General features: G+C 56.7%; 1 protein-coding gene across 1 annotated transcript in view; it reads left to right on the forward strand.

Moving 5' to 3' along the window:
• Positions 1 to 13436: 13436 nt before the first annotated feature.
• Caln1 (calneuron 1) overlaps positions 13437 to 26353 on the forward strand; it is a 331295-nt gene continuing 318378 nt past the window's right edge. Inside the window, exon 1 of the mRNA XM_076840164.2 lies at positions 13437 to 13740. Coding sequence (XP_076696279.1) covers positions 13618 to 13740 — 123 coding nt within the window. The 5' untranslated portion in view covers positions 13437 to 13617. The remainder of the gene's footprint in view (positions 13741 to 26353) is intronic.

A 26353-nucleotide genomic window follows, 5' to 3' on the forward strand; every position in this document is an offset into this window, starting at 1 on the left:
CTTCTAGAATCAACAGGAACCACCCATCTGTGACAGAGCCAGTGCTCGACTCTACCACCTGTCCTGGAGACATCACCAGGGCTCCCAGGAAGCCTCTCTCCATCCTCTGTCCCAGAAACGTCACCAGGCCCAGGAAGACTGTGTCCCTTCCCAAGTCTCACACAAGGGCACAAATTTGGATATGTGTATTTTCCAGAGAATCTGGGTTATAAAATATGAGGCTTCCTTGGACTCCTAGGTGGGGGGTGGCATCAGATGCAAGGCCTTGTCCCTGCAGGAGGTAACTGTGGCTTTCCTGCCCCAGGGCTAGCATCTGGGTGGGGTGGTGGCAGAGGGCTTGGGAGGCCAGGTTTTTTAGAAAGCCAGGCCGGCCAGGACTGGAGATCTGTTGGGGGCCATGACTGGGGGAAAGGAACCCCCTGGCTAGAGGATGCTCCCTGGCCTGGTGCTGGGCTTTCTGCTCTCTACTCAGAAAAGGACAGGGGTGGGGTGGAGGGAAGAGCAGGGCAACGGGTGTGCAGTGACGTGGGAGTGGCAGGAGGTGGGAAAATTGAAATCTAAAACTGAAAAAACTGGTTTAAAATAGAAGCACAAGTTTGGAATAGGGACAGCCCATCAAGATAAAGAAATCAAGACCATCTGAGATAAGAGGGCCTCCTAAGAGGAACTAAAGATAAAGAGCAATCCCAGTTAGGGTCAGAGGTGACGCCAACAGGACAAGGAGATCCAAACACAAAGGCTGAAGGCGGGTGGAGAGGTGGAGATAAGTAAATGATGGCCATGCTCAAGTGGAGGGCAGCTGGAGACACGGGTTCAGGGGCAGAGACTTCCAGAGGCCCAGCTGGGTTGGTGACCACCTCTCAGGGCGTCCTGACTGGAAAGGCCCCTCCAGAAGGGGCAGTGTCCCCCTCACCCCGAGGGCCCACAGCACAAGCATGTAGCCAACTCAGGAAGGTTCCCAACAGGGCTCCTCTGTCTGGATGGGAAGCATTAGTCTGCAGGCCACACCCAGCGATCAGGAAGTGACCCCTCCCTGGAGCAGGTCAGTGCTGCCCCCAGGAGGTGCTCTTGTTGTGCTGGGGTTTCAGGGGCCATGAGTGCCCTTACCATGGGCCAGGTGCTTGGTGAGTGAGGCTCTGACTCTGTGCCCACCCTGCTCCCCGGCTCAGGGGCATCATGGTGAAGACTGACTTCAGCGGTCACTCTGCAGGGCGGGAAGCAGCGTGGCTGGGGGTATGGAGCCAGGTCAGGGCTTGGCCCTTGCCTGCTGGGACCCAGCAAAGCCTGTGTGCAGGGCTGGGTGGCGTCCGGATCCTGTGCGTCTGGTGACATCTGGCCTCACCTCCCGAGCATCTTTCTGTTTAAGTCTTCATACACTCCAGGGTTGGGCTGGGGTCCTGGGGTGACTCCGAGGCCAGCGGGGGAAAGAGTCAGGTTTCTGGGATTCCAGGATGACACAGGCAGAGCAAGGGGGGACCAGTGCTGCCCAGATGGAGCCTGGGAGGACTAACAGCAGGCCTGGGGAAGAGTCCAGAGGAAAGAGGTGGGCGGGCGCCCTGCCCCAACTTACCCAGGAGGGAAGAGCGTGCGTTCCCAGAAACCTACCTACAGGGTTCTCCTAGGGTCAGGGTCTGCCAAACCAAAAAGCAAAGTGACCACCTGGAGACGTAAGAGCTTGAACTACTGGAAGGCCTGTCCAGCTATGGCTGGCCAGGAAGGGGTGTCCCCTGTGCAGGCTCTCGTGAACCTGAGGGGCCCCGTGGGAGTTGGGAAGGAGCCAGGAGGACCTCTTCCAGGGTGCCGCAGTGGGGCCTGTGTGGGCACAGGCGTGGGGACACTGGGGAACGCGGAGTGCTGTCCTCCAAAGACTGCAGTGAGGTGGACAGTCACTCCAGCACAGAGCCTCTGCCTGAAGAGGGGGGTGGCGAGGCAAAGGAGAGGCCCCAGTGATCGCCTGGACGGGGCCTCCAAGCACAGGTTCCAGCAAGGAGCACCCCAGACCCGCCGTCAGGGCTCCCACATGACTGGTGGACTGGTCAGTCCGATGACTCGTGTCCCTCTCAGAACCCTGCTGCACCCTCCACCAGAACAATCAGCACTTAGAAGATGACCATGCGTCTGGACCAGGCTGGATCACTCCACTGGGTTGAGCACAACCACGTTAAAATTAAGGACATCTGATTAGACGGACACTCGGGAGCCAGACCTGCTAGAGGATGGTGGCTGATCACTGGAAGCAGGGCTGCGAGTGCCTGGCCTGTGGCAAGCATGGGAGTGGGAAGCCACCACTAGGTGGTGACGGGTCTCCTTGTCCCTTTTGGTTTAGGTCCTCATTTGCTTCTTCCCACCCTAATTCGGGCTTACCTACACAAGCTGGCTGTGGCTCCTGTGTCCTGGTGGTGTCCCTGGTATGTGACCTTTGTGTCACTGGGATGGGAAAAGGAGTGGGGGATGTCAGATGACTTCAGGGTGCTAGTGGCCAAAGCCCTCCCCTCTTGTGCAGCCAAGGTCCAGCCACCTCTGACATCCGCTGAGCAGGGGCCTGTCCAGTCCTGTGTGTGGCCTGCCTCGTCCACCTCGTCTGTAAACAGTGGTGTCCCCTGCTGGGTGTGTCCTGCTACCCAAGGCTCCCAGCCCAGCAGGGGGCCTTCCAGGTCTGCTCCCTGAACACGCATCCTGGCGTCCATACTGGATGAGGCTTGGGCTCTCTAGGAGTCCCTTGGAAGCCGAGCCTCCTGCTGGCAGCTGATGGGCACCTGAAGCATGTCCTGGCTGGGCCTCCCTCTCCTGCTGGCTTGCCTTGCCCAGGGCCTTGGCCCCTGCTCCCTGTGGCTTCTTGGTTGCTGCCCTGCTCTGTGCCAGGCCAGCCCCAGGCTCAGCTGGGCGCCCACATTGCAAATGGAGACTGGATATGTGGAAGGTGGAGAAAGGGGCTGGGACAGGGGCTGCAGGGGCAGGGCAGGGGCTGGGGCAGGGGCTGGGGAAGGGCCTGGGCAGGGGCCGGGGAGGCATATCAGAGCTAGGGGTGGGGGCAGACTCACCCCATGAGAGGACATGGAATGCAGGGCCAGCGTGTGGCCTGTGCCTCTAGACATAGTGAGGGCCCAGGGCATAGAGCAGATTCTGGCACCTGGGTGGCTGCCGGCCGAGGGACGCCCCTGTGGGAGCCTGGTTGCAGCTCCAGCAGGGTCACCCCAGGGAGGCAGGGACCTTTCTATGTCCCAGGCCACGCTCACTCCTGTGGCTTCTTCCCACTGCCTGGATGCCAGCACCGCAGCCACACCTGGGCTTCAGAATGTCCCAGCAGGTTCCTCTAGGAAGAGGCAGAGACTTGGAGGGCTCATGGGTCTGACACAGCCCACAAACAGCCTGTTGCTGTGGTTGACATTTGGCCTTGTTGGATGTGTGGATCTTCCTGTCGGGTTGTGTTGATCTTCCTGTTGGGTGTGTTGGTCTTCCTGTTGGGTGTGTGAATCTTCCTGTTGGGTTGTGTTGATCTTTCTGTTGGGTGTGTTGATCTTCCTGTCAGGTTGTGTTGATCTTCCTGTTTGGTTATGTTGATCTTTGCTGTTTGGGTGTGTTGATCTTCCTGTTGGGTGTGTTGATCTTCCTGTTGGGTGTGTTGATCTTCCTGTCGGGTTGTGTTGATCTTCCTGTCGGGTTGTGTTGATCTTCCTGTCGGGTTGTGTTGATCTTCCTGTTGGGTGTGTTGATCTTCCTGTCGGGTTGTGTTGATCTTCCTGTCGGGTTGTGTCGATCTTCCTGTCGGGTTGTGTTGATCTTCCTGTCGGGTTGTGTTGATCTTCCTGTTGGGTGTGTTGATCTTCCTGTTGGGTGTGTTGATCTTCCTGTCTGGGTTGTGTTATCTTCCTGTTGGGTGTGTTGAACTTCCTGTTGGGTGTGTTTATCTTCCTGTTGGTGTGTTGATCTTCTGTTTGGTTGTGCTGATCTTTGTGTTTTTTTCCTCACAAAGTGTCATGAAAGGATGGCACCATTTTAATTATCAGCTGGTTTGTGGTTTTGGCAACCTGGATTTTGGTCTTGCTGTACACATCACACCCGGTGGGCAGTATGGGGCACTGTGGGGCTGTGTGGGGCAGTGCGGGCAGTGTGGACAGTGTGGGGCAGTATGGGGCAGTGTGGCAGTGTGGGCAGTGGGGGCAGTGTGGGGCAGTATGGGGCAGTGTGAGGCTGTGTGGGCAGTATGGGCAGTGTGGGGCAGTTCGGGACAGTATGAGGCAGTGCGGGGCAGTGCAGGGCAGTATGGGGCAGTATGGGGCAGTGTGGGGCCGTGTGGGGCCATGTGGGGCCAGTGCAGGGCAGTATGGGGCAGTGCAGGGCGTGTGGGGCAGTGCGGGCAGTGTGGGGCAGTGTGGGGCAGTCGTGGTCAACTCGGGCTGCCGTGACAGGGCATGCCGGCTGGCAGCTCTGTCTGGAGACACCGTGTACAGCGCTGCCGGCTGAAGCCCAGGGGCAAGGTGCCCACGTGCCCGGCTCTGGGGTGCTGGCAGGGAGCTGCCTTCTCTGAGGTCTCTGAGATCTCGGGCTGTCCTGTAGGAGGAGCGCCCGTCGGAGACCCCACCCTCATTTCTCCTAGAACCGCGTCCCCAGGTGGTTGTGCGGGATGAGGGCTTCAGTCTACGTTGGGACAACAGAGGTCAGGCGCAGTGTCCCAGGGTTCAGGGAACATATCCAAAGGCAGGAGAGCAGTGCTAGGGAGAGAGTTAGATGACCAGCAGTCGTCCAGGCCCTGCAGGCTGGTATGCAAAGGAAAGGGGTGGACTCCACAGAGCGAAGGCCAGCGCCCAAGCGCAGGTCCCCCATGCACAGCTCCTATGCCTGGGTGTCCTGGCAGGAGCGTCTGGGTGCTGGAGGATTCAGGACGTCCCCCTCCGATACCTGAATGAACTGGGCAGGTGGGTGGTGGGCACTGGGCACTGCAAACCTGTGCTGTTTTGTAATTTCTCTGGGAAATTCTGAGCTGTCTCACTGTGGGGAGGGAGGGCCTTGGGGGTGGAGCAAGTTGGCGTCAGAGTCTCTCCTCCACTGGGCACAGGAGCCCATGGCACCCCCCCCCCCCCCCAAGGCCTTGCTCCTGCAGGGGGAGTTGCTGACTCTATGTCCCCGTCTCCCTGATCCTGGCGGGGACTTGGGGGTCAGTCTCTTCTGCAGGTCACTCTGCTTTCTAGCTCATAAGCTGGAGCCCCACCAAGGTCCCCCATCTGGAGTGGGCACTCAAAACGGACGATCCAGTCCCAGAACTCAGGAGCCTCACTGGCCTGACCCTCCCACACTCTGGGCTTCCAGGTTCCAGGTCCCAGGTCCCAGGTCCTCGCTCAGCTGACTCCAGCGCTTCGATCTGCCTCGCACCCCCACTCCAGCCTGGCGGGAGTGATTTGCTGATAATTAAGTTATTAGCTGCCAGAGCTCAATTGCTGTCAGGAGTACTTTAATTCTACCAGGGGACCCAGAACAGAAAGCCCCGGGGACAGCAGAGGCGTGTGGAGGTGGAAGGGGGGCCTGCGTGAGTGTGTGTATGTGAGGGCTCACGTGGTGTGAGCGTGCACGCATGTGTCTTCGTACCTTTTCTGTGGCTATTACTGAACGCCCCTGATGGGGTAATTTGCAAAGAAAAAATAAATTCATTTCTTCTAGTTCCAGAAGCTGGGAAGTCCAAAATTGAGGGACTGCCTACGGGTGACCCTTGGTGTCGGGGACTCTGCAGAGCGCTGCAACCCGTGGCTAGCCAGAGCAAGCAGCCTGAGGTCACTTTAGAACAGAGCTGCTCCCTCAACCACCTGTCAGTGCGCGGATCACCAGGGGACTCACTCCCTCCTGGGGTCAGGGTCTTCACCCCTAAAACCTCTCACAGGCCCCGCCTGGTCCCACCTCTTAAAATCCTGTAAAGGGGACTGAATTTCAGCCTGAGTTTTGATGGGGTTGTGAGTTCTCTGTGTGTGTGATAGGGTGTGGGTGTTTGTGAGTGTGTGTGAGTGTACGTGAGCGTGTCTATGAGTGTGCACGTGTGTTACTGTATCAGGAGCTGCCTCAGAGATCCTGCCGTGGCACCCCTGGTGAACATGCACTCGGGGACCCTGGGACTAAAGGGGGCGCTGGTCTCTTCAGGGCTCTGGGACTCGGCCAGCGTGGCCTCCAGAGACGTCCTCAGAGAGCTGACAGAAGTAGCCCCACTGTGCGCAGGAGGCCACGGGTGATCCTATCAAGCGGTGTCCTCAGGAGAGCCAGGCCCGGGGCTGCAGCCACCCTGGGCATCTGGGAGCGTCCTTTCAGGGTGGGGAGGGATCCTCCAGGGAGAGCTGGGGCTCTGGGGATTTCTCTGCCCTTGATTCTAGAAACTTCCAGGGTCTAGAAACAGAAGACTTTCAACCAAGGACAGCGACAGGGGTTGGAGTGTGGGACATTTTTACTGTCCCAGCTTGGTTTCCACAGGAGGTCCAGCTCACCAGGGCAGAGGAGTTCCGCCCCCTGGGGACCTACTAGTGGTGCTTTCTGTCCGCGGAACCGGGGGTCCCTCCCCGGTGGCTCCCTGAGGGCTGTCCGTGGAGAGGCGGGAGCACTGTTCGGTTCCTTCAGAGAGGCGTGAGTGTCTAGGTGGGTGTGTTGGCACCATTTTCATGACCACGAGTTGGGCCCTCTGTGCTCTGGGACGGGCCCCGCGTTGGTCCCAGGACACCTGCTCACTGGCTTTCAGCCTGGTGGGAAGTCCTGGGCTGACCTCTGTCCTTCCTCCCCGGACCTGATTCTGTGTAGCTGGAAACGCATTTAGAGACCGCACTCATGTACCAGCTCCTCACTGATTCTGAGTGTGATCACTTTGATGATTTTTAAATGACAATACGGGGACACATGTTTTAAGAGAGAAGAGTAAATCCAGGGTTCACGCTGATATTTATATTCAACTAGATTTCAGGGGTTTTACTTAACCTTAATATTTTATATTGTAGCACTTTCCTCTAACATGGAAAACCCTGATTCCTAACGGCACTCAGTGAATCTCTTGTTATCACCTCTTGTGGGTCTTTTGTCCTTAGAATATGTCTCACTTGAAGATAAAGTAAAAATATTATTTTTGTAGTAATTTGGAAAAAAAAAATCCTTCTTTCTGTAGTTAGGCCATCGGCCTGAAATAGAGTTGTGTTTTGCATGCTTTAGTTTATTTTCTATTTTTAGGAATCACAGTACTTTTTCCTTTTGATATGATTTTTAAATATGTAAAACTCGTAATTTATTTTTTTCTATTATAAATAGAGCTGGCTCATCCGTTACTTCTTCAAGCTCAGGACTGTCTGTATGTGAAGTCTGTTGAGTTCTCCACGATGGCTCTGGTCCCACCACTTTACAAAGTCTGCTAAGGGCTACCCATGAATTCTTGTCATCCTTAAGGAGGGAGGCTTTATTTTGCATCTCCCGTTCCATCATGGGGTTCTAATTGCTTGGGCAAGTGTATTGACTGATGCCTGTAGCACAGTGTTAGGCAGCAGGCATATTGGCCCCCTCCTCCTCCTCCTCCCCTCTTCCTCTTCCTCCCCTCCTCCTCCTCCTCCTCCCCCCTCCTTCTCCTCCCCTTTTCCCCTCCCCTCCCTCCTCCTCCCCTCCTCCTCCCCTCCTCCTCCTCTCCTCCCCTCTTCCTTCTCCTCCTCCCCTCTTCCTCCTTCTCCTCCCCTCCTCCTTTCCTCCTCCTCCTCCCTCCTCCCCTACATCTCCTCCCTTCCCCCTTCTTCCCCTCTCCTCCTCCACTCCTCCTCCTCCCCTTCTCCTCATCCCCCCCCTCCTCCCCTCCTCCCCTCCTCCTCCCCTCCTCCTTATCCCCTCCTCTTCCTCCCCTTCTCCTCATCCCCCTCCTTCTCCTCCTCCTCCCCTCTTCCTCCTTCCCTCCTCCTCCCCCTCCTCCTCCTCCCCTCTTCCTCCTCCCCTCCTCCCCTCCTCCCCTCTATCTCTTCCCTTCCCCCTCTTCTCTCCTCCTCCTCCCCTTCTCCTCATCTCCCTCCTCCTCCTCTCCGCCTCCCTTTCTTTTTTTCCCTCCTCCTCCTCCCCTTCTCCTCATCCCCCTCCTCCTCCTCCCCTCCTCCTCTTCCCTTTGCTCCTCCCCTCCTCCTTTCCTCCTCCTCCTCCTCCTCCCCTCCTCCTTCTCCCTTTGCTCCTCCCCTCCTCCTTACCTGCTTCTCCTCCTCCTCCCCTCCTCCTCCTCCCCTCCTCCTCCTCCCCTCCTCCTCCCCTCTTCCTCTCCTCCTTCTCCCCTCCTCTCCTTCCTTTGCTCCTCCTCCTCCCCTCCTCCTGCCCCCTCCTCCTCCCTTCTCCCTCCTCCGGCCCCCTCCTCCTCCCTTCTCCCTCCTCCTCCTCCCCTCCGCTCCTCCTCCTCCCCCTCCTCCTTTCCTCCTCCTCCTCCTCCCCTCCTTCTCCTCCCTTCCCCCTCTTCCTCCTCCCCGCCTCCTCCCCTCCTCCTCTCCTCCTCCTCCCCTCCTCTCCTCCCTTTGCTCCTCCTCCTCCCCTCCTCCTCCCCCTCCCCTCCTCCTCCCTTCTCCCTCCTCCTCCCCTTCTCCTCCCCTCCTCCTTCTCCCTTTGCTCCTCCCCTCCTCCTTTCTTCCTCCTCCTCCTCCCCTCCTTCTTTTCTACTCCTCCTCCTCCCCTCGTCCTCCTCCCATCCCCCTCCTCCCCTCCTCCCCTTGTCCTCCCTTCTCCCCTCCCCTCCTCCTCCCCTCTTCCCCCTCCTCTTCCTCCTCCTCCCCTCCCCTCCTCCTCTCCTCCTCCTCATCCCCTTCTCATCCCCTTCTCCTCCTCCCCTCCTCCTCCTCCCCTCCTCCTCCTCCCTTTGCTCCTCCTCTTCCCCTCATCCTCCCTTCCCCCTCCTCCCCTCCTCCCCTCCTCTCCTCCTCCTCCTCCCCTCTTCCCCCTCCTCCCCTCCTCCTCTTCTCCCCTCCCCTCCTCCTCCTCCTCCTCCCCTCCTCCTCTCCTATTTTTCTCGTCCTCTTCCTCCTGTTGTCCTTCTCCTCTCTCTCTTCTTCTTCATCCTTCCTTTTATTGATGTTAGCAGTGATGTCTCTGGTGTTTCCTCAGAAGTGAGACCCTGGATATTGACCTTTGAGCTGATATGGGGAGATGTGTATTTATGTTAAGGAAATAGTCACTATTTTTTTATTTTATTTGATTGTGGTTTTTAACTTGAATTGTTCTGGGCCACTTGTAGTTTTTTCTTTTTCTTTTTGGACCCAGGGATTGGACCCAGGGTGCTTACCACTGAGCCAGACCCTAGCTCTTTGTTTTATTTTGAGACAGGGACTTAGTAGGTTGCTCAGGCCCTCTCTAAGTGGTTGAGGCTGGCTTTGAATCTGTGATGCTCCTGCTTTAACCTCCTGAGTCACTGGGGTTACAGGCGTGCACCTCAGTGCCTGGCCATTTGTAGTTCTTGATGTCCCCCTGGAAGACCCAGGGTGTGGTGCTTTGCTTCTGTGATCCTGAGCCCCAATGCAAAGGAGCAGCACCACAAAACAGTTACACACAGGAGCTCTGGGCTCTTCCGACCTGGGCTTAGAACCCTGGCTCTGTCTGGACATGGGTTTCACTTCCCTGAGAGCTTCCTGGTTCTGAGCAGAGGTGGGAGAAAGCCAAGTTCCAGTTTGCATTTTGTTTAGGGACTTGGGCTTTGCATTTTCCAGGAACCCAGTAGACATTCCCTTTGTGCAGTTCCTGTGTGTTTTGTAACCTTTGATTTGTGCTCTTCAATTCAGGCTCCTTAGTATTGAGACAGTGGACGCCCAGCTCTGCAGAGTGGGTCAGTGCAGGAGCAGTGAGGAGACTTTGCTGCTCACCATCACATGACCTCTTGGAGGTACCCAGGATCCCCAGGGTTCCCACTTCCCATGACTCTGGCGGTGAGCTTTGGGGCTGGCTGGAGCTGTCTCTGACCCATTGCTCTTTGCAGTCCCACTAAACATCAGGTGGCCTGTGAAGATGTCCCAAAGACATCTTCAAAACCGTATTATATTTGGTTTTGTAATAAAAACTGAATTGTAATAAAGGTGGCTTTTGCTTGTGGGATGAATGCAGTACCAGCTGTGCAGAGGGTTGTGGAGGAAAGTCCTGCAGGCAGAACCTCTGTCAAGCACCGAAGGGGACACGGTGGTAGCTTGACCCTCAGCAGCTGTGAAAACTCGCACTCTGACCTGATGCCCCAGTGGGGCCAGAAAAGAGGAAACATTCCCTGGTGACCACTGAAGCTAGGTCTTTGAGGATCAGTCAGACAAACATGGGCCTCAGGACCCCGGAAACTCAATGAAACCATGCAGCCCAGATCTCTGGCCTGGTCATGCCCCTCAAGGCTGCTGGGTCCTATGCTCCGTCCACAAGCCTTAGGTTCTCAGCAGTTCCCACACCCGTGGCTGTGGTTCTAGACACTCCCAAAGGACCAGATCCAGCAAGGGCTCAGCCAGGAGAGTCACCCGCATCCCCCGCAGCAGGTGGGCACAGAGAAGACGAGGCTGACCTTCCACCTACACCAGTCCTCCTGTGCAGCTGCCCTCTGGGAGGAGGCCCAGGGCCCCTTTAAGGATGTGTCTGGTGGCACAGAGAAGGAACCCAAAATCTCCCTGTGGACTCCTGAGCACAAACCAACCCTTCAGCCTGAGGGAGCAGCAAGCAGCTCCTCTGTCCCACGTGTCCACGTCTGGGCTGCGGCATGGTCACAGCTCTGCCAGCTATGGACAGCAGGAAGAGCAAACAGGGAAGGCTCGCGAGCTCTCTCTCTGCTTTGCACTTTCCAGGGCCCCAGTGGGCGCCATCCAGGAGGCCCGTTTTGCAGATGAGTTGATTGAGGCACAGAGGGTGACATATTTGCCCGAGGCGTAGGTAGGTATTGCCCGTCTGATTCCATGAGGCCTCTCTTTGACCACCCCCCTGCACCTGTTTATCCTGGGCTGGTGGAAGGGACGCAGCTGAAGGAGCACCCAGAGGGCAGAACCAAGGCACTATCACTGCTTGGGTGTCCCAGCATGACTCCCGCTGGCCTGGGCCCTGAGGGAGGGACCAGCCAGGGCTCAAGTGACGTTTTAGGTGCTGAAGGAAGTGGGCAGGTCACCTGCTAGAACAAAAAGCTGAAGAGGACACTGAGTGTGCCCTGGAGTTAGCCAAAAGCTCTAGCTTCCTGATTTAGCTCAATAGCCAGCTCCTGCCGACCTTCAGATGATGGCAATAAAGATGAAGGGCAAGTGGTCTGAGAAAGCAAGTTCTGGAATCATCACTCCGAGCAGTCTGGACGTGAGGCAGCAGAGGATTGGGGACCAATGGCCATTTCAGCAGGAATTAACTGTGGCTCCAAGATGCACAAGACAGAGGCCCAGGAGGCTCTGTCCCTCAGGACGGAGCCAGGGAGCTGCAGGCCTGTCCTCTAGGAGGCACCCAGAGGCCAGGCTGGGTGGTCAGGCCCAGCTTGTGGTGGGACCCGGCTTCCCCATTCTCAGCCAGGCAGCCGTGACGTGGGGAGTTCAGTTTGGGGAGGTGGCTTCAGGCTGGAGGAGCCGACTCCAGTTTGTCCTCCTGGCTCTGTCCCCTCTGGCACATCCCGAGTGTCGCAGTGAAGGGCACCAGAGGCCAGTTGAGCAGGAGCAGCTGTTCCTCACTGGGAGCCACCAACTCCAGGCCGTGCTCCTGCTGAGCTGTAGGCACGTGCCAAGCAATTAAGTGGATTGGGTTCCAATGCCCCTGACCAGGAGCTCGGGCACCCTCGCAGAGCTCCGGGCAGTGCCAGCCAGCTTGGCAGCTCAGAGGGCACCTGGTGTCCTGCCCGGGCTCCTCTCTGCCTGGGGGTGCCTCTGCGCATTTGGAGGCATCTGCACAGGGAGCTGATTCTCTGCTCCCAGGTCTGCGTTTACCACCAGCCACCGCGCACGGCGGGGACTACCATGGTAACTAAAAGGGTATCTGAAAATAAAATGTCACTTTTCAAAATCTTCTGCCGTGATGGCACAGGAAACTCGCTCTCCGTTTAACTCACCAAGATGACCGAGAAGGCTGGGAGCACAGGTGTGCTGCGGCGCGTGCGGAGGCAGGTGTGACCCAGGTCACAGGGTGTGTGAACGGTGTGAGGCTCTGTGCAGCCGTGTGGTGTGGAGTGGTGTCCAGGTGGGAGGACCACGTGTCTGACCTCGTGCGTGTCTGTCTGGAGGCCAGTGCTGGCACATGTGTGGGAGTCCAGGGCCAGAGCTGTGGGTGACAGTATGTCTGAGGTCACCGCCGCAGACGTGGACACTCCCAGGTGTGGACACTCCCAGGCGTGGGCACTCCCCAGGTGAGGATACTCCCCAAGCAAGGACACTTCCCAGGCATGGACACTCCCAGGAGTGGACACTCCCCAGATGTGGATACTCCCAGGTGAGGACACTCCCAGGCGTGGACACTCCCAGGCGTGGACGGCATTCTTCTCAGACCAGAGGCTGTGAACAGTGCTGACATCTTGCCTGGGAGGCACCTTCTGGGCCCAGCAGTGAGTCGTGAGGCCCTGTCTGCCTGTTGCCACCTGCAGACGTCCCCACGCCCCGCTTTCTCAGAGGAGGCTCTGTCCATGGTGACTGGGCCTTCGTTTGTGTCCTGGCCACATTCCCTGCACTCCCATCTCTGGAGATGCCGCGTGTTATTGTAGAGCTACTTTAACTTCAAAATGGAACCCAACAGAAAGAGTCCCGAGGAGGGGCTGTTCCCATCAGTGTCCGTGGGCACCTGTCATTCTACCGCTGGCCCTGTGCGGGCCACACAGCATATGCACCTCAGAGTCATTCCCCGGCGGGGAGATCTCTCAATGTAGTCCTGGGAGGGAGGGGACAGGTGGGGACGGACAGCAGCAGAGATAGGCAGAGCTGAGGGTGCCTGAGCCCAGCCTCAGGAGAGGGCCAGTCAGGGGTGGGGTCAGAAAAGGTGACCGCTGAAAGGTGTCACAAGGGCAAGTAGGTGTCAGCCAGAGGTCAGGAAGAGAGGACTGTCCACTGGCGACGTGAAGGGGCCCTGAGGTCCCATGCCCTGGTTGGGTAGGAGCTGGTGAGGGGGCGCTGTCCTTGGACACCCTTGCTTTGTTTAGGGAGGGTAGGATGACCTCGCCGTGGACTGTGACAGTGTCCTAACCCTGGAGGTTTGGTGTCACTCACTCCGTAAGGTACTCACTTGGTTTCTGGGGCTCTCTTGATGTCACTGTCAAGAAAACTGAGGCTGGGCGGTGCTGGGCTTTCCCGCGGGCCGCAGTCAGCTGGTGGCCCCTGGGCCCTCTGCAGAGCCTGGGGGTGTGAATGGAAAAGTACCTGCCATGTGAAGGCCGGTCCCAGAGGGCACTAGGGGTTGTTGTGTAATGCCCGCTGTGACATTGAGGTCTTATTAATAACTAAACATCTGTCACAGCCACCACCGTGTTCCTGGTGCCAGGACTGTGCTTCGTGCCGCTGTCCTGGGGAGCGGAGGGCGGGTTGAATTATTTAGACGGCTGACTCTGGGTAAATAACCACCCAGGCTGTTTCCTGCAGTAAGTTTCTGTCACCTCCTTGCAGAGCCCCAGTGTCCTCGCTGACGTGCCTTTGATGTGCTCCCAAACCTCCCTGAGACCACCGCCCTGGACCCCCGATGCGGCTGCCCGAGCAACCTGGAGAGGGGAAGCCTGAGAATGAGCAAAAGGGGGGCCAAGGAGCCCCCGAAGGGGCAGAGGAGCCGCCACGGAGCCAGGCCCCCGACTTCCCCACCTGGCAAGTCTCCCCCACCCAGGACCGGGCTTGGCTTGCAGCCTTCAGGCGGGGGGAGCGCAGGGTCCAGGAGACAGACTCTGTGCCGAGCACGCCTGGGCGGGGGTCCCTGCCTGAGCAGTTGCTGTTCCTGGGGCTGACGGTGGAGTGGGCAGAGGGAGGGTCTGCAGCCTGGCATGGTAGGGGTTGCTGTCGGGTAGGACTGAGCACGGAGCAGCGGGTGCTGGATGGGCCTCCCTGCATGGCTTCTGCCCACCTCCCAGTCACCCAAGTGCATGCTCAGCCTGTTCTCCAGGAGGAGAGGGAGGCCCAGACCTCGCAGTCTGAGAAGGACCAGGCTCCCACCAAACTGTCTGAGCCCAAAGGAGTCCTGGACACAGACCCTCGCCGTAGGACCCCAGTGCAGAGTGGGCCAGCCCAGGGCGAGGGGTGCTGTCCTTATAAGCCGCAGGCCGCCCTGGGTTTCGATCTCGTGCTTTTCCTTCTCCTTGGAGACACTCGGGCTGTAAACTTTCAAGAGGAATTTCAGCCCTGGGGGTCTGTGTAGGAGGAACTGTGGTCTGTGTGTTGCTGGCCCCAGGAGTGGTCCACGGTGAGTCCTGCAGCTGCCTCCCGAGGCCATCTGAAGGGGATCTCTCCCCACTCTGGCCCCAGCTCCAAGTGGTGGGTCACAGAGCTGACAGTGGGGACAGTGTGTTTAGGTTTATGGAGCAAAAAGGAAGTGGAAGGGTTTTGGTGGCTACACTGATTTCTAGCATGTTCTCCCAGGCACTGGGGGCTGCCTCAGGGCTCAGGCGCAGGAGGCTGGGAGACCCTACCTGAGCCTGCTCAGGACACTCCTTGCTTGGGAAATCTGGGTGGGAGCTGGTGACAAGGGCCCTGGCTGAGGGCATGCTGGCCAGGACTCTGGGGAAAGTTCTGGAAGAAGGCAAGAGCAGCTGACACCATGCCATGCCCCAAGGATGGGCTCAGAAAGGTTGGCCAGGGGCCAGAGGAGGGCCTGTCCCAATTCACCCTTCTAGGAGAGGACCCCAGGGGGACACTCGGACCAGTCTAAGAGTGGAATTCCTTACAGGTGTGCGTGGGGAGCAGAGGAGTGGGCCCTCCTCCTCCTTGAGACCCTTGTCTTAGGCTCCACTTTGGGAGCTACGAGGCTGTCGCTTAAGGGCTGTGTGTTTGTTTTAGAATCAAGTTGTGTTTTATTAAGGCTGAAAGTCGGCGCCTTTTACAAATGGGTCCCCCTGCCTCCTGGACCAAAAGCACTGACCCATTCCTGGTGGAACCAAAGCAGAGGGCCGATGGAGTGGCCAGGCAGGTGGGGGGTGGACAGAGGCCTTACACAGAGGGCAGAGACTGCAGAGGTGGGACCCTCCCACCTCCAGCCTCCCTCCAGCCCCTCTCTCCTGTGTGTCCACTGAAGGACAGCAGACTGCCTCAGACTGCTTTCCTGTCTTTGCTAAGATGTGGCGGGCTGGCTCTCTGTCAAGGAGGTGACCTTGGGTGTGGCCTTCCTTTCTTCACCTTCCTCTAGAGCCGCACAAGGCTGCAGAGCGGTCAAGAACTGGCTCTGCTCTAGGCTGTGAGGAGGTGGCTCCTTGGCTTGGCATCCCGAGGGACGCTCAGGACTCTGGGGCCTGCGGATCTTAGGACGGGGTCTGGAGATGACTCAAGGGTGGTCAGTGAGGACAGGAGGCCACCTCGAAGAGTCTCTAGGGAGCAGGGAGACACAGGTAGCACAGTTAGGTAAACAGTCGGCCTCTCTGGCGCTGCCCAGCCCAGTCTGGAGGAGGCTCTTCTCCTATGGGGAGAAATGGATGCACACTATTGATACAGCAGCTAAAAATAACCCGTGTTCCAAACAAAGTGTTTTTAGTATTTAGAAATGAAAACGTGTAGACAAAGCACGGATCGAGACTGCATGAGTCACAAACTGCTGACTCTGAAGCAATAGAAATCCAGAGAGAGTTCCTTCTCCTTCTGCTTGTCCCTCCCACCCCCGTTCGGAATAGCTTATAAAAAGAGTGTCCCTCAAAAGCAGGACCCCAGACTCCCCTGGGAGTTACGGTCCTGTGCAGCAGGGGCTGAGGTCGCTCGGCTCTCGCTACCATTCACGGAGCTGGCCTCCTCACGAGGCCCCTTCATTTCTGCTCCTGGTGCGATTGCTCCCAGGCCTCAGCAGGAGCAGGGACTTCCAGGCCCCGTTGACCCAGGCTCTTCCCTCCCTGGGCTCTGCCCTGCTGGACCCCAGCAGGGCCTGTCACTGAGCCCTGGCCCCGGGAGCCACGCCTGGGAGGCACACCTTGGGGCGTGGTGGCAGGGTGCAGCAGTGGTGTCCCTGTCCACACTGCGTCCCAGGCTGGCCTGCTGGCCCCCGGGATGAGGCCCCACCCCATGACAGTGCTCAGCCCGGCCTGCGGTTTGCCTTCTGCAGTTCCAGCGTCCAATGTCACCTGTGGTCTAAAAACATCACGGAAGCACAATACGGAACAAGCTTCGCGCTGATCACACGCGCGGGTCCAGGCCGGCTGCCTTGTCCCTGTTCCATCTCTCATTATGCTGACCTCTCAGTTAAGTTTCCCTGCCGACAGCTTGTCATGTCAGCCACGGTCCCCAGAACCTGTGGAGTACGTCAGAGGGGAGTCAGAGAGAACTGCGAAGGCCGTCTGTGATGTGGAGAACCAGGGAGGACACAGCACGGTCCAGCCCAGTCCAGAAGCTTCAGAACTCGGGAGGCTGCATCCTGAGAGCCTGGCGGGTCCTGGGGTCCAGAGGCTGAAGAAGCTGATTCTGAGGTCCCAGGGCAGGAGAGGGGTGTCCACGCTGGGGGAGGAGGGTGTCCACGCTGGGGGAGGAGGGTGTTGGTGCTAGGAGAAAGAAACGAGATCAGGGGTGGGGCACGTGAGTCCCTTCCTCCTTGATGTTTTTCTTCAGGGTCCAGTTGATTGGGCCGTCCACGCACAGGGAGGGCAGATCTTCTGTCCCCATGCACAGACTCCCCTGCCCACCCCTCCCGGGCTCCCTCAGATAAACCTACAGATGATGCTTCTGGAGCCTCCGGCTTCTCTCCACTCAGCCAGGCTGAATGTGAAGCCACCGTCACACACTCCGTGCAGGAAGAGGCTATGTGGGGTTCCGTGCCCCTGAGGTTTGGTGTACCTACGGGGCTTGGCACACACCTCCGTGCACAGGGACTACTGGGTTCCTCTCTGAGCACTTCCCAGCAGCTCGAGTTGCCATTCCTGCACCACACCGTGAGAGGGTCCCACAGCCCCCACATCCGCAGCCTTGGCCCCAGCAGGGCTCAGAGTCCTGGAGGCCAGGTCACCGCCCCTCCCCAGCAGGACTGTTCCAATCCAGGAACCTTCTCATTCACAAGGAAAGCTGGACGGGGCTGAGGCTCCCTGGGCTCCCTGCCCTGCCTTTGCCATCATCCCTGCCCATCAGAGTGCAGGAGGGCCTCCCAGTGTAGGACCTGTGGGTGCCTGGCTGCTGTCCCCCCTCTCTTCACAGCCCTGCTCCATCAAGGTTGTCCCTTCCGCTCTCTGCTCCAACGTCTTTTTCTTCCCCAGCACAATCATTCTTCTCCCGTCACCTGCTTTGTGAAACCTGCATCATGTTCTTGAAGCTTTTGGAAAAATCACTGTTTGCTCTGTTTCTCAGCTTTTACCCCCGGCTCATGCTCCCCTCCCTGTCATGTGGCTTCTGTCCCCATCTGTCCTGTGGTCCTAATCTGGAGGGACAGAGGAGCAGGGCCAGGGAGCGGTGGTAAACATGGAGCTCTTGTTCACAGCAAACAACACATGCTAAGTCAGAGGCCTTCAGAGAGGGCTGGATGCCCCTGGGCTCCTTCCTGCTGCCCTGGCCAGCTTCCTGGAGGCCCCATGGGCGTGGCCTCTGTGGCCACCAGCCCTGCAGCAGGCAGGCTTGGCTCCTCTGCGGAAGCCACACGCTTGCCCTCCATTGTTGCTGGGGCCACCCCCTGGATCTCAAGGGCTCTCAGTGAGACACCTCCCCTCCTGGGGTCCTCCGACCTGGTCTCTGGAGATCTTCCCTCGACTGGGACCCACTTACTCCACGTGGCTCTTCTCGGGCCCCATGAGCCACATCGAGGATCCTCGGAACATCAAGATAAACGAGCAGCCTTTCCGACAGAGCCTCCTGGCCAGTAAGATTCTGATGATGCTCCCGCCGTGCGAGACAGATCGCAGAGCACACCACATGGGGAACCTCGGAGATGCCCCACAGCAAGGAAATGGCTGGTCTTGTTTAACTCTGCTTTCTCAAACATGATCTGGGCCTGAGATGCGGTGCCAGAGGACAGGTGTGTGCCAGTGCCTGTGCCGGAGAGTCAGGAAATGGCCTGCCAAGGGTCTCTCCAGGGACACCCCTCATTCTCAGGTGGAGGCAGATATCAGGTGCGGGTGTGTCCGGACCCAGCGAGGGTCCACATCTTCGGACCATTCTTTGGTGTGCAGGCTCCATGCCCCACCATGGGACAAACCCCTTCCCCACGTAGCTCCCAGGCTTCTGGGGACAGTGGATCAGCACCCACCCGAGTTCACATGTTAGGATCAATGCAGCTTCAGGGTGCATCCAGCACACACCAAGGGACCCATGAAGCGTGCGTGGGTGCACACAGACAGGCGTGCAGCCCCGGGGGATCCAGCCCTCCACTTAGGAAAGGACCTCAAATCAGCACCTTCACATCCAGATGGGAGTTCGCTGCTGTTAACGTGATTGCGCTTCTGACCCTGGCTGCATTCCGCGGCTCATCACTAGCACCCTTCCCATCGCACCCTGATTTTTTCTGGCCCCTACTGATGTCGGCTTAGGTTGCACGGCTCTCTCTCTCCCTCCTCCCTCTCCCCCTCCCTTCTTCCCTTTCCCTCTCTCTCCCTCCCTCCCTTTCCCTCTCTCTCCCTCCCTCCCTCCCTCCCTCTCCCTCTCCCTCCCTCCCTCCCTCTCCCTCTCCCTCACTCCCTTTCCCTCTCCCTCCCTCTCCATCTCTCTCTCCCTCCTCTCTTATATTTGAAGTCACATCCCGAGGGGGAGGGAGGACACAGGGTCAAGAACAGTCTTCAAAGTGCAGCGGGTGTGACCCTGAGCTCCACAGAGGAGCACACAGTGTTATCCACCATCTTAGGGAGGAGTCCTGACCACCCTCCACGTCCAGGAGACTCTCTGACCACTCCCCCGGGAATCCTCCTTCGCAAGGTCCTCTTGCCTCCTGCGTGACCCTTCTGATGAAGCCCCTTCACTGTGGTTCCCTTGACGTCCTCCATGCCAGTGAGTGTCCTCTGCAGGTGCTTCCTGGGAGCAAGCACTTGGCCCCAGGCACCCAGTGTCTCTGGAGGGGCCAGGGGGGAGGGCACTCCTAGTGCCCTTCAAATCAGAAGGCGAGCGGGCGCACACCCAGCCACGCACACCCAGCCACGCCTAGTTTACTGCTATTCAACTATTAAAGTGCTGTCCTGTGACCTTGCCTGGGGGACCAGCCATGGTGTGGCATGTCCCACCTCGAGGGACCATCACCGAGAAGGCAGCTCAGTGTGAATGGGCCTCCACAGGTGCGACAGGCAGTGCTGGGCCTACAGTGGCTGCTGGGCAAGGACCAGGCCTTGAAGGCAGTTTCTGGCCTGTGGCCTCCTGATTCTCCATGGAGAACCTTGGAAACACATCCCTGGCATTTGTACCACAGTTAATTGAGCCTTTTTCTCTTCCTGAGACTGTGGGCAGTGGGTCCGGGAGCCTGTGGAGTCTGCGCTCTGCACAGTCTCGCTGTTGGCAAAGCTCTGGCCAGCAGCTCCTTCCCTTGCTGTTCTTCCTTCCCCTCAGCACGGAGTCCAAAGGGAACTAGGGAGATGCAAGCAGCCGCTCAGTCCTGGGCACCCTTGGGAACCACGCCCATCCTCCAGCCATGTCCCTGTGGACATGGGAGCCCCTCTTCCTCCTGGACCCTTCTCATCCTAGACGGGCACCACGGGAGGCCCCAGAGAAGGGCCCCCGAGCATCATGCTGTTCAAAAAAATGTTTCTAATATTTATCTTCTAGTTGTAGGTGGACACAATATCTTTTATTTTATATTTATGTGGTGCTGAGGATTGACCCCAGTGCCTCAAGCATGCTAGGGAGCACTCTACCTCTGAGCCACACCCCAGCCCCCTAAATGTTTTACCTCTTCATTTTCCTGAACCAACCCAGCCCAGCACTGTCCCAGCCCCTGAAGCTCCACCTCAGTTCCACATGAGGACTCTTGGGCCATTGTCTTCCCTCAGTATGCAACAGCTCCAGGTCCCATCCCTGGGGTTGTTGTTGGTGGGCATGTAGGGGTGTGTGTGTGTGTGTGTGTGTGTGTGCGCGCGCGCATATGTATGCCTTGTGTGTGTGCATGTGTGTGTGCATGTGTATGCGTGCGTACACGTGCATGTGCATGCCTGTGTTGCTGTGTGCATGTGTGTGCATGTGTGCGTGCGTGTGTGTGCATGTGCATGCAGGTGTGTATGTGTGTGCACACATGTGCATGTGTTTACATGTGTGCATGCATGTGTGTGTGCATGTGTGCACATGTGTGTGTGCAGTTTCCTCCTCTGCAGCCCCTCTATCCTCCACACTGCCATCATCACACGACAGATGTGTGTAAATCACAGCTTTACCAAAATCTTGGGAATAAATGGGGAATTTCAATGTAGGGAAAAATTATAATGTACCAAGAAATCTTCTGAGACCCAGAAAAAATACTTCAAGAGTTTTCTTTTTATGCATGCATCCCTTTGGCAGTCTCATGAGACCTGTGAATTATGTTTTCAAATGTATAAAACAGAAGGCAACAACAACGGAAATCAATCGTACTGAAAAACAGTCCCAAAATATCAAACAAAACAAACGTGTGACATAATGACCCGTGTGCTTCTTTGTCAAGGCACTAAATAGTGAGCCCTGGCAGAGGGCATGGCGACGGTCCTCCACCTCGGGTTCTGCAGTGGTGCGTAAACAATGTTCTGGAATGAGTGCGTCGTCTCTGCATTATGGGAAGGCCTCCCAGGAGGTCCAGTGCTGTCCTGCCCCGAGTTGCCTGGTTTCTTCCATGTGGAAGGGACAGCTGGACCCGGAGATCAGTGGAAAGGAAGGTTGTCATTCCACCTCCACTGGAGACCCCTTGGGTTCAGCCTCGGTCTTCCTTCTGAGGGGTTCTTGGCCATGTTCCCTGCACAGGGCAGCCCTGCCCTCTTCTCTCACCACCAAAGTGTCCTTGTCCCAAGGACGTCCCAGAACAGAGCTCCATCCCTCTTGGTAACCTGTTTCCTTACCACTAGAACCATTCCCTCTGACCTCTTCCCCACCTGGACAAGCCATCCAACGCTGTCCACCCTAGCAGCAGGCCATGGAGATGGTGTTCTGGGAGATACTCCACCGGTGCATGGCAATTCTCCCCCCAGCTGGTATTTGATTGCAGCCTGAGCTCAAGTCAAGGGACTCTGGGCCCCAGGGCAGGACATCTGTCCCACTGCTTAGAGACACGAGGCTTAGGAGCCAAGCTTTGTGGGCAGAGGAAACTTGCCAGGCTCCAGGCTAACAAACTCCAGGTTAACTCCAGGTTAACTAACTCCAGACTAACTAACTCCAGGCCAAGTCCAGGCTGACGGAGACTCTGCTTGGGGAGACCCCATGTTGAGCTGTTTTCCGGGTGTGAAGAGGAAAGGCTCCGACACTTCTGTGGCTTAACCCTGGGGCTGGAACCGGGAAGGAGGAAGGCATGACATGGAGAAACACAGGAGGCTTCCCTCCATTTTCTGGCCAAAATTTGGACAAAAAAGCACAAAATGGCGAGGAGGTGAGAGGACCAGGGCTTCCACTCCTCTGACCCGGCCCCCAAGGGTGCTGGGGTGAGTACCAAGGACGGGGCTCTGGCTTCACCCTGGGAACCCGCCCCACAAGTGGCCTCGGCCCAGCTAAGCATGGAAAAGCAGGGTGCCCCCTGGGGCTCACTCAGTCCCTGGGGCAGAGACCCTGGAGGAAGAGCAGCTCCTCTGCCCTCGGAACAGAGCGCGGGTGTAGAGGGCGGCACCAGGCCTGGACAGAGCCCAGGGCCTGGACAGAACGCAGGGCCTGGACAGAGCCCGGGCATCTCTAGCAATCTGTGCCCAAGAGGGCATTGGAATAGTGACGGTGGATGCTGGGCTCCTGAGAGCATTTCACGGCTGAGAAAGAGGGTGATTGACCAGCCCTGGACCCCAGTGGTGGAGGCCAGCAGGACCCCATGACCAGGAGAGAGAATTGCATCCACTGGCAGGTTCCTGGGGTCAGAGTGATGGACGTACAAGACTCATCACTCTCCTGCTACAGGCTTTTATGCCACCTTTTAGGGAAAGGCATAGGTGGGGACACAAGATGAGACTAAATATTTTATAAGTAAACTTACAAAATAGTTATAAAATTTACAAATGTATGAAATCCCTCTGGATTTGCAGAGAGATTGTGGCTGACCAGGATCCTGTACCCAACACTTGAATCCTCTGTGTGGCTAAGTGAATCAGCTCAACACGCGCATCACAGTCCGGGACCAAGTCCATACGTGGCAGAAGCTAAGGCTCAGCTCTCCTCGGGTCCCCAGGACCTCCTCCAGGAGGGGGCGCTCTGCTAGACCCGCGTCTCCTTAGCTCCTCCTGGCGAGGCCCCCAGGAGACTTTCCTTAGTGTTGCTGCCTGACGCTTTGAGGAGCACGGGCTGCAGGGCCTGCCGTGTTCCTCTGTTGTGACCTGTCTGATGGATGTCTCCTGGTGACTGCAGCATGGGCTTGGGGGACAAGGCCACAGAGGTGAAGTGCCAATCTCACCTGTCACCTGGAGCAGACCATCAGGGTGGATTCTGACCTTGGTCGCCGGCAGAGGTGCTCATTGGGTTTCTCCACTGCGAAGTTGCCGTCTCCCCTTTTCCTGCTGCAGTCTTTGACGGAAGACATTGTGCACAGACCACGTCATGGTGTGGATGTGAGGGGTCCCCCGAAAGCTCACGGTGAGACGGGTGCAGGAAGGTTCAGGGGAGACAGGACTGGCCTGAGATCTTACCCCATCAGTGACCTAACCCCAACAGGGCTTAGCTGGGCAGTCCCTGAGGGGTGGGTTGGCAGGGGAGGTGGGCTGGGCGTGGCCTGGGTATGTATTTTATATCTGGCGAGTGGCGTCCCTAGGCGTCCTGATCACCATGTGGGCTGCTTCCCTCGGCCACCTTCTCCCGCCACGATGTCCTGCCTCACCTGCAGCCCTGAGGGATGGAGCCGCCCTTCTAAAGACGCAGACCTCTGAAACCCTGAGCCCTCGGATAAAGTTTTCCTCCCCTACAATTGTTCTAGTCAGGTCCTTTGGTGATTAAAACAGCACACTTAAGAAGCAGAGCTGTGGGGCTGGACTGTGGCTCAGAGGAAGAGCGCCTGCCTAACACGGGGGAGGCGCTGGGCTCCATCCTCGGCAACGCACAGAAATAAAACAAATAAAGGTATTGTGTCCATCTGCAACTAAAAGCCCCCCCAAACAAAAGCAACTAGTGCTTTAAATAATAAAGAAAAAAAATGGGTGCTCTGCTCCCCTTCAGTGAGGTGGAGTGCCACGGGGCGTCCGGACACAGGTGTGAGTCTTGCCTCCCCTCCTACCTCCTTCCTTTTTCCATCTACATCAGCGTGGACTTGTGCCTGTGCCATGATCCCATAGGATTTCATTCCCTTTCTTGCTCAGAACGCTGTGCCCATGGCCTGGGAGCTGCGGGCGCCCATGTATTGAGCATCTTCTCTCTTTCTGGCACCATGAGCTGCTCTGGGCTCATCCGACCTGTTTCCTGCCCTGGGTTCCTTTGCTGGAGATCGTGTCAGAGAGTCAGACCTGGTGCCAGGTGTGCTGTGGCTTCTGGGCCTCCTGGGGGACAAGCCAGAGACTCCCCGGCCCCACACGTGTCTGTGCGGTCACCTGTGGGCGTATTGAGCTAAGTGTGCGACTACACGGAGCACCCCCCTGCCCCCGCCCCAAGACCCACCACAGCGGATCCTCTGGGTGGCTCCCCTGCTCTGCCCACTCCCTCTCTGACAAGGAGCACCCGGCTCCCTCCTGACATCCGTGTGCTCCAGGGCAGGGTGTGTGTGTTATGTCACCAGCACTCTCTCAGGCTCTCAGAGACAGTGGTATTGACTAAGTGCCTGGCAGAGTCCCTTCGCCTTTGCTCCACCCACTTCTAGAGCACCAAAGTCAGCACTTTCTCCTGCCCTCTGCAGGGAGGTCACTCCACATCCGTAATGCAGATGGATGTGTCACTCTCCGCATTCCTTCTGGGGTCCGACTGACCTTCTGAATGACTCTTTAAATTTGCATACATAAAGGTCCACTCCTGCTGGAGTCCAGTGGGTTTTGACAGATGCCTTTCGTCACGTGCCCACAGGCACAGCACCATACAGAGAGCGTCCCTGCTTGGAGTGCCCCTGCATTTGGCCTGCCCAACCCCCCACCCCTGGACCCCTGGCGACCACTGGTCTTGTGCCTCTGGTTCTGGGTTCCCCGGGGTCATGTGGGGAGCAAGCCGTGGGCTCTTCTTAATCTGGCTTTTTTTTACTGATGACCGCCCCCCATTCTGTGCCTTGTCTTTGGGAGATCTCATTTCTTTTTGTCATTGAATCACAATCGTCTGTAGACATGCCACATACTGCGTGCTCACCGCCCACTGACTTCTGGGAGGAAATCGTAGTTTTCCAGCATGAGAGGCCACTGTCAGAGCAGTGGACACTTGCAGGCATGCTAGTGGGGACACCCAGTGAGTGGGGGCGCACCTGGGCAGGACTGCTCTCCTGTAGGACAATGGCTGCCTTCGTGAGATGTGTCCCACACTGTGCATGCCCGTCAGCAGGCGAGTGCTCCTGCTGTGTGTGTGGTGGTGTCTCACTGTGGGGTGTGCAGCACCCCGTGACATGTTTTTAGGTCTCTGTTGCTACATGTTTTTAGGTCTCTGTTGCTTCCATCTGTGTATTTTTCTTTGGTGAAGTGTGTGTTCAAACCTTTTGCCCAATTTTCCCAATGGGCTGTTTTCTTATTTCCGAGTTTTAAGATTTCTTCTTATTTTGACAATGATTTCTGTAACAGGTGTGTGTTTTCCGGTGATTTCTCTCCCAGTCTGAGGTTGATTCTGTCTCCTAACACTGCTGATCTCCTCAGGGGTGGCCAGTGCTGGTCACTGCTGGATATCTTTCATGGACAGTGCCCCTGAGCTGATGGGCTTGATCACTAGCACAGTTGGGATTCATTTGGAATCTTAGAGACTTGTGCTTTTAGCTTTGTTTTGTTTGCATGTAAGTTCCAATGTATTTTTTCTTCATCCTGAGACAGGCTTTTTAACAAAGGGCACTGGGAAAACTGAATGTCCATATGTAGAAGAAGGACATTTGGTCCCTCTCTCTTACCCTGCAAAAACATTGACTCAAAGTGCATCAAAGTACTAGGAATTAAACCAGAACCTCTGCAACCACTAAGAAATGACACAGGGTCAACATTCAAAATGTTGGCACAGGTACCAACTTCCTCAGCAAGACCCCGGGAGCTCAAGAAATAAAACCGAGCAGTAAATGCAACAGCATTTAATTCAAAAGCTTCTTATGGTGAAGAAAACAATCAAGAGCACAAAGAGAAATGGTACAGAATGGGAGAAGATCTTGGCCAGTTACTCTTTGGATAGGGGATTAACTTCCAGAATTTATAAAAAATGAAAAAAATACCACCAAAACAAAAGAGAAAAAACACCCAAACAAAGCAAAAACCTATTCAATAATGGGCCAAAGAACTGAACAGAGACGTTTCTCAAAAGAAGAAATTTAAATGGCCAAGAAATGTATGAAAAAATGTTCATCATCCTTAGCAATCAGGGAATGCGAATCCAAACTGCACGGAGATTTCATCTCACTCCAGTTAGAATGCAAATCATCAAGAATGTAAATCACCACATATGCTAGTGGGAATGTGGGGGGACAGGTACATTCACACATTGTTGGTGGAACTGCAAATTAGAATAGCCACCCTAGAAAGCGGTCTGGAGATTCCTCAAAAGGTCAGGAATGGAACCACCACATGACCCAGCTGTCCAACTCCTCAGTCTTCATCCCAGAGAACTCAGACTGGCACACTCCAGTGATACGTGGATCTGATTTTTACATCCGTACAATTGCCAAGTTGTGGAACTACAAATGGATAAGGAAAATGCGGCATATGTACCCAAGGGAATTCACTGAGCCACAAAGAACAATGAAGTCATGTCACTTGCTGGTGAGTGGATGGAACTGGGGAGCGTTGTGCTAAGGGGAATGAGACAGAGCGAGGTCGTCGAGAGCCAAATGCTTTCTCTCATATGTGGAAACTAGAGGGAGGAGGGAATTTGAACAAAGAAGTTCTCATGAAATAGAAGGGAGAGCAATGAAGTGGAGGAAGGGCCTGGGGGGTGGTGCTGGGGAAGGAGCTGAGCCCCACTGTGCCATGTCCACGGACAGCGCGTCCCACCGCCGTGCCTCCTCTTCTGTGTATGATGATGATGCACCAAGTAAGACAGTAACAGCAGGACAGTCCATAGAGCAGAGCAAGGGGGCCAGGGAGGGAGGG

This window comes from Callospermophilus lateralis, chromosome 19 (genome assembly GCF_048772815.1).
Source record: "Callospermophilus lateralis isolate mCalLat2 chromosome 19, mCalLat2.hap1, whole genome shotgun sequence".
NCBI lineage: Eukaryota > Metazoa > Chordata > Mammalia > Rodentia > Sciuridae > Callospermophilus > Callospermophilus lateralis.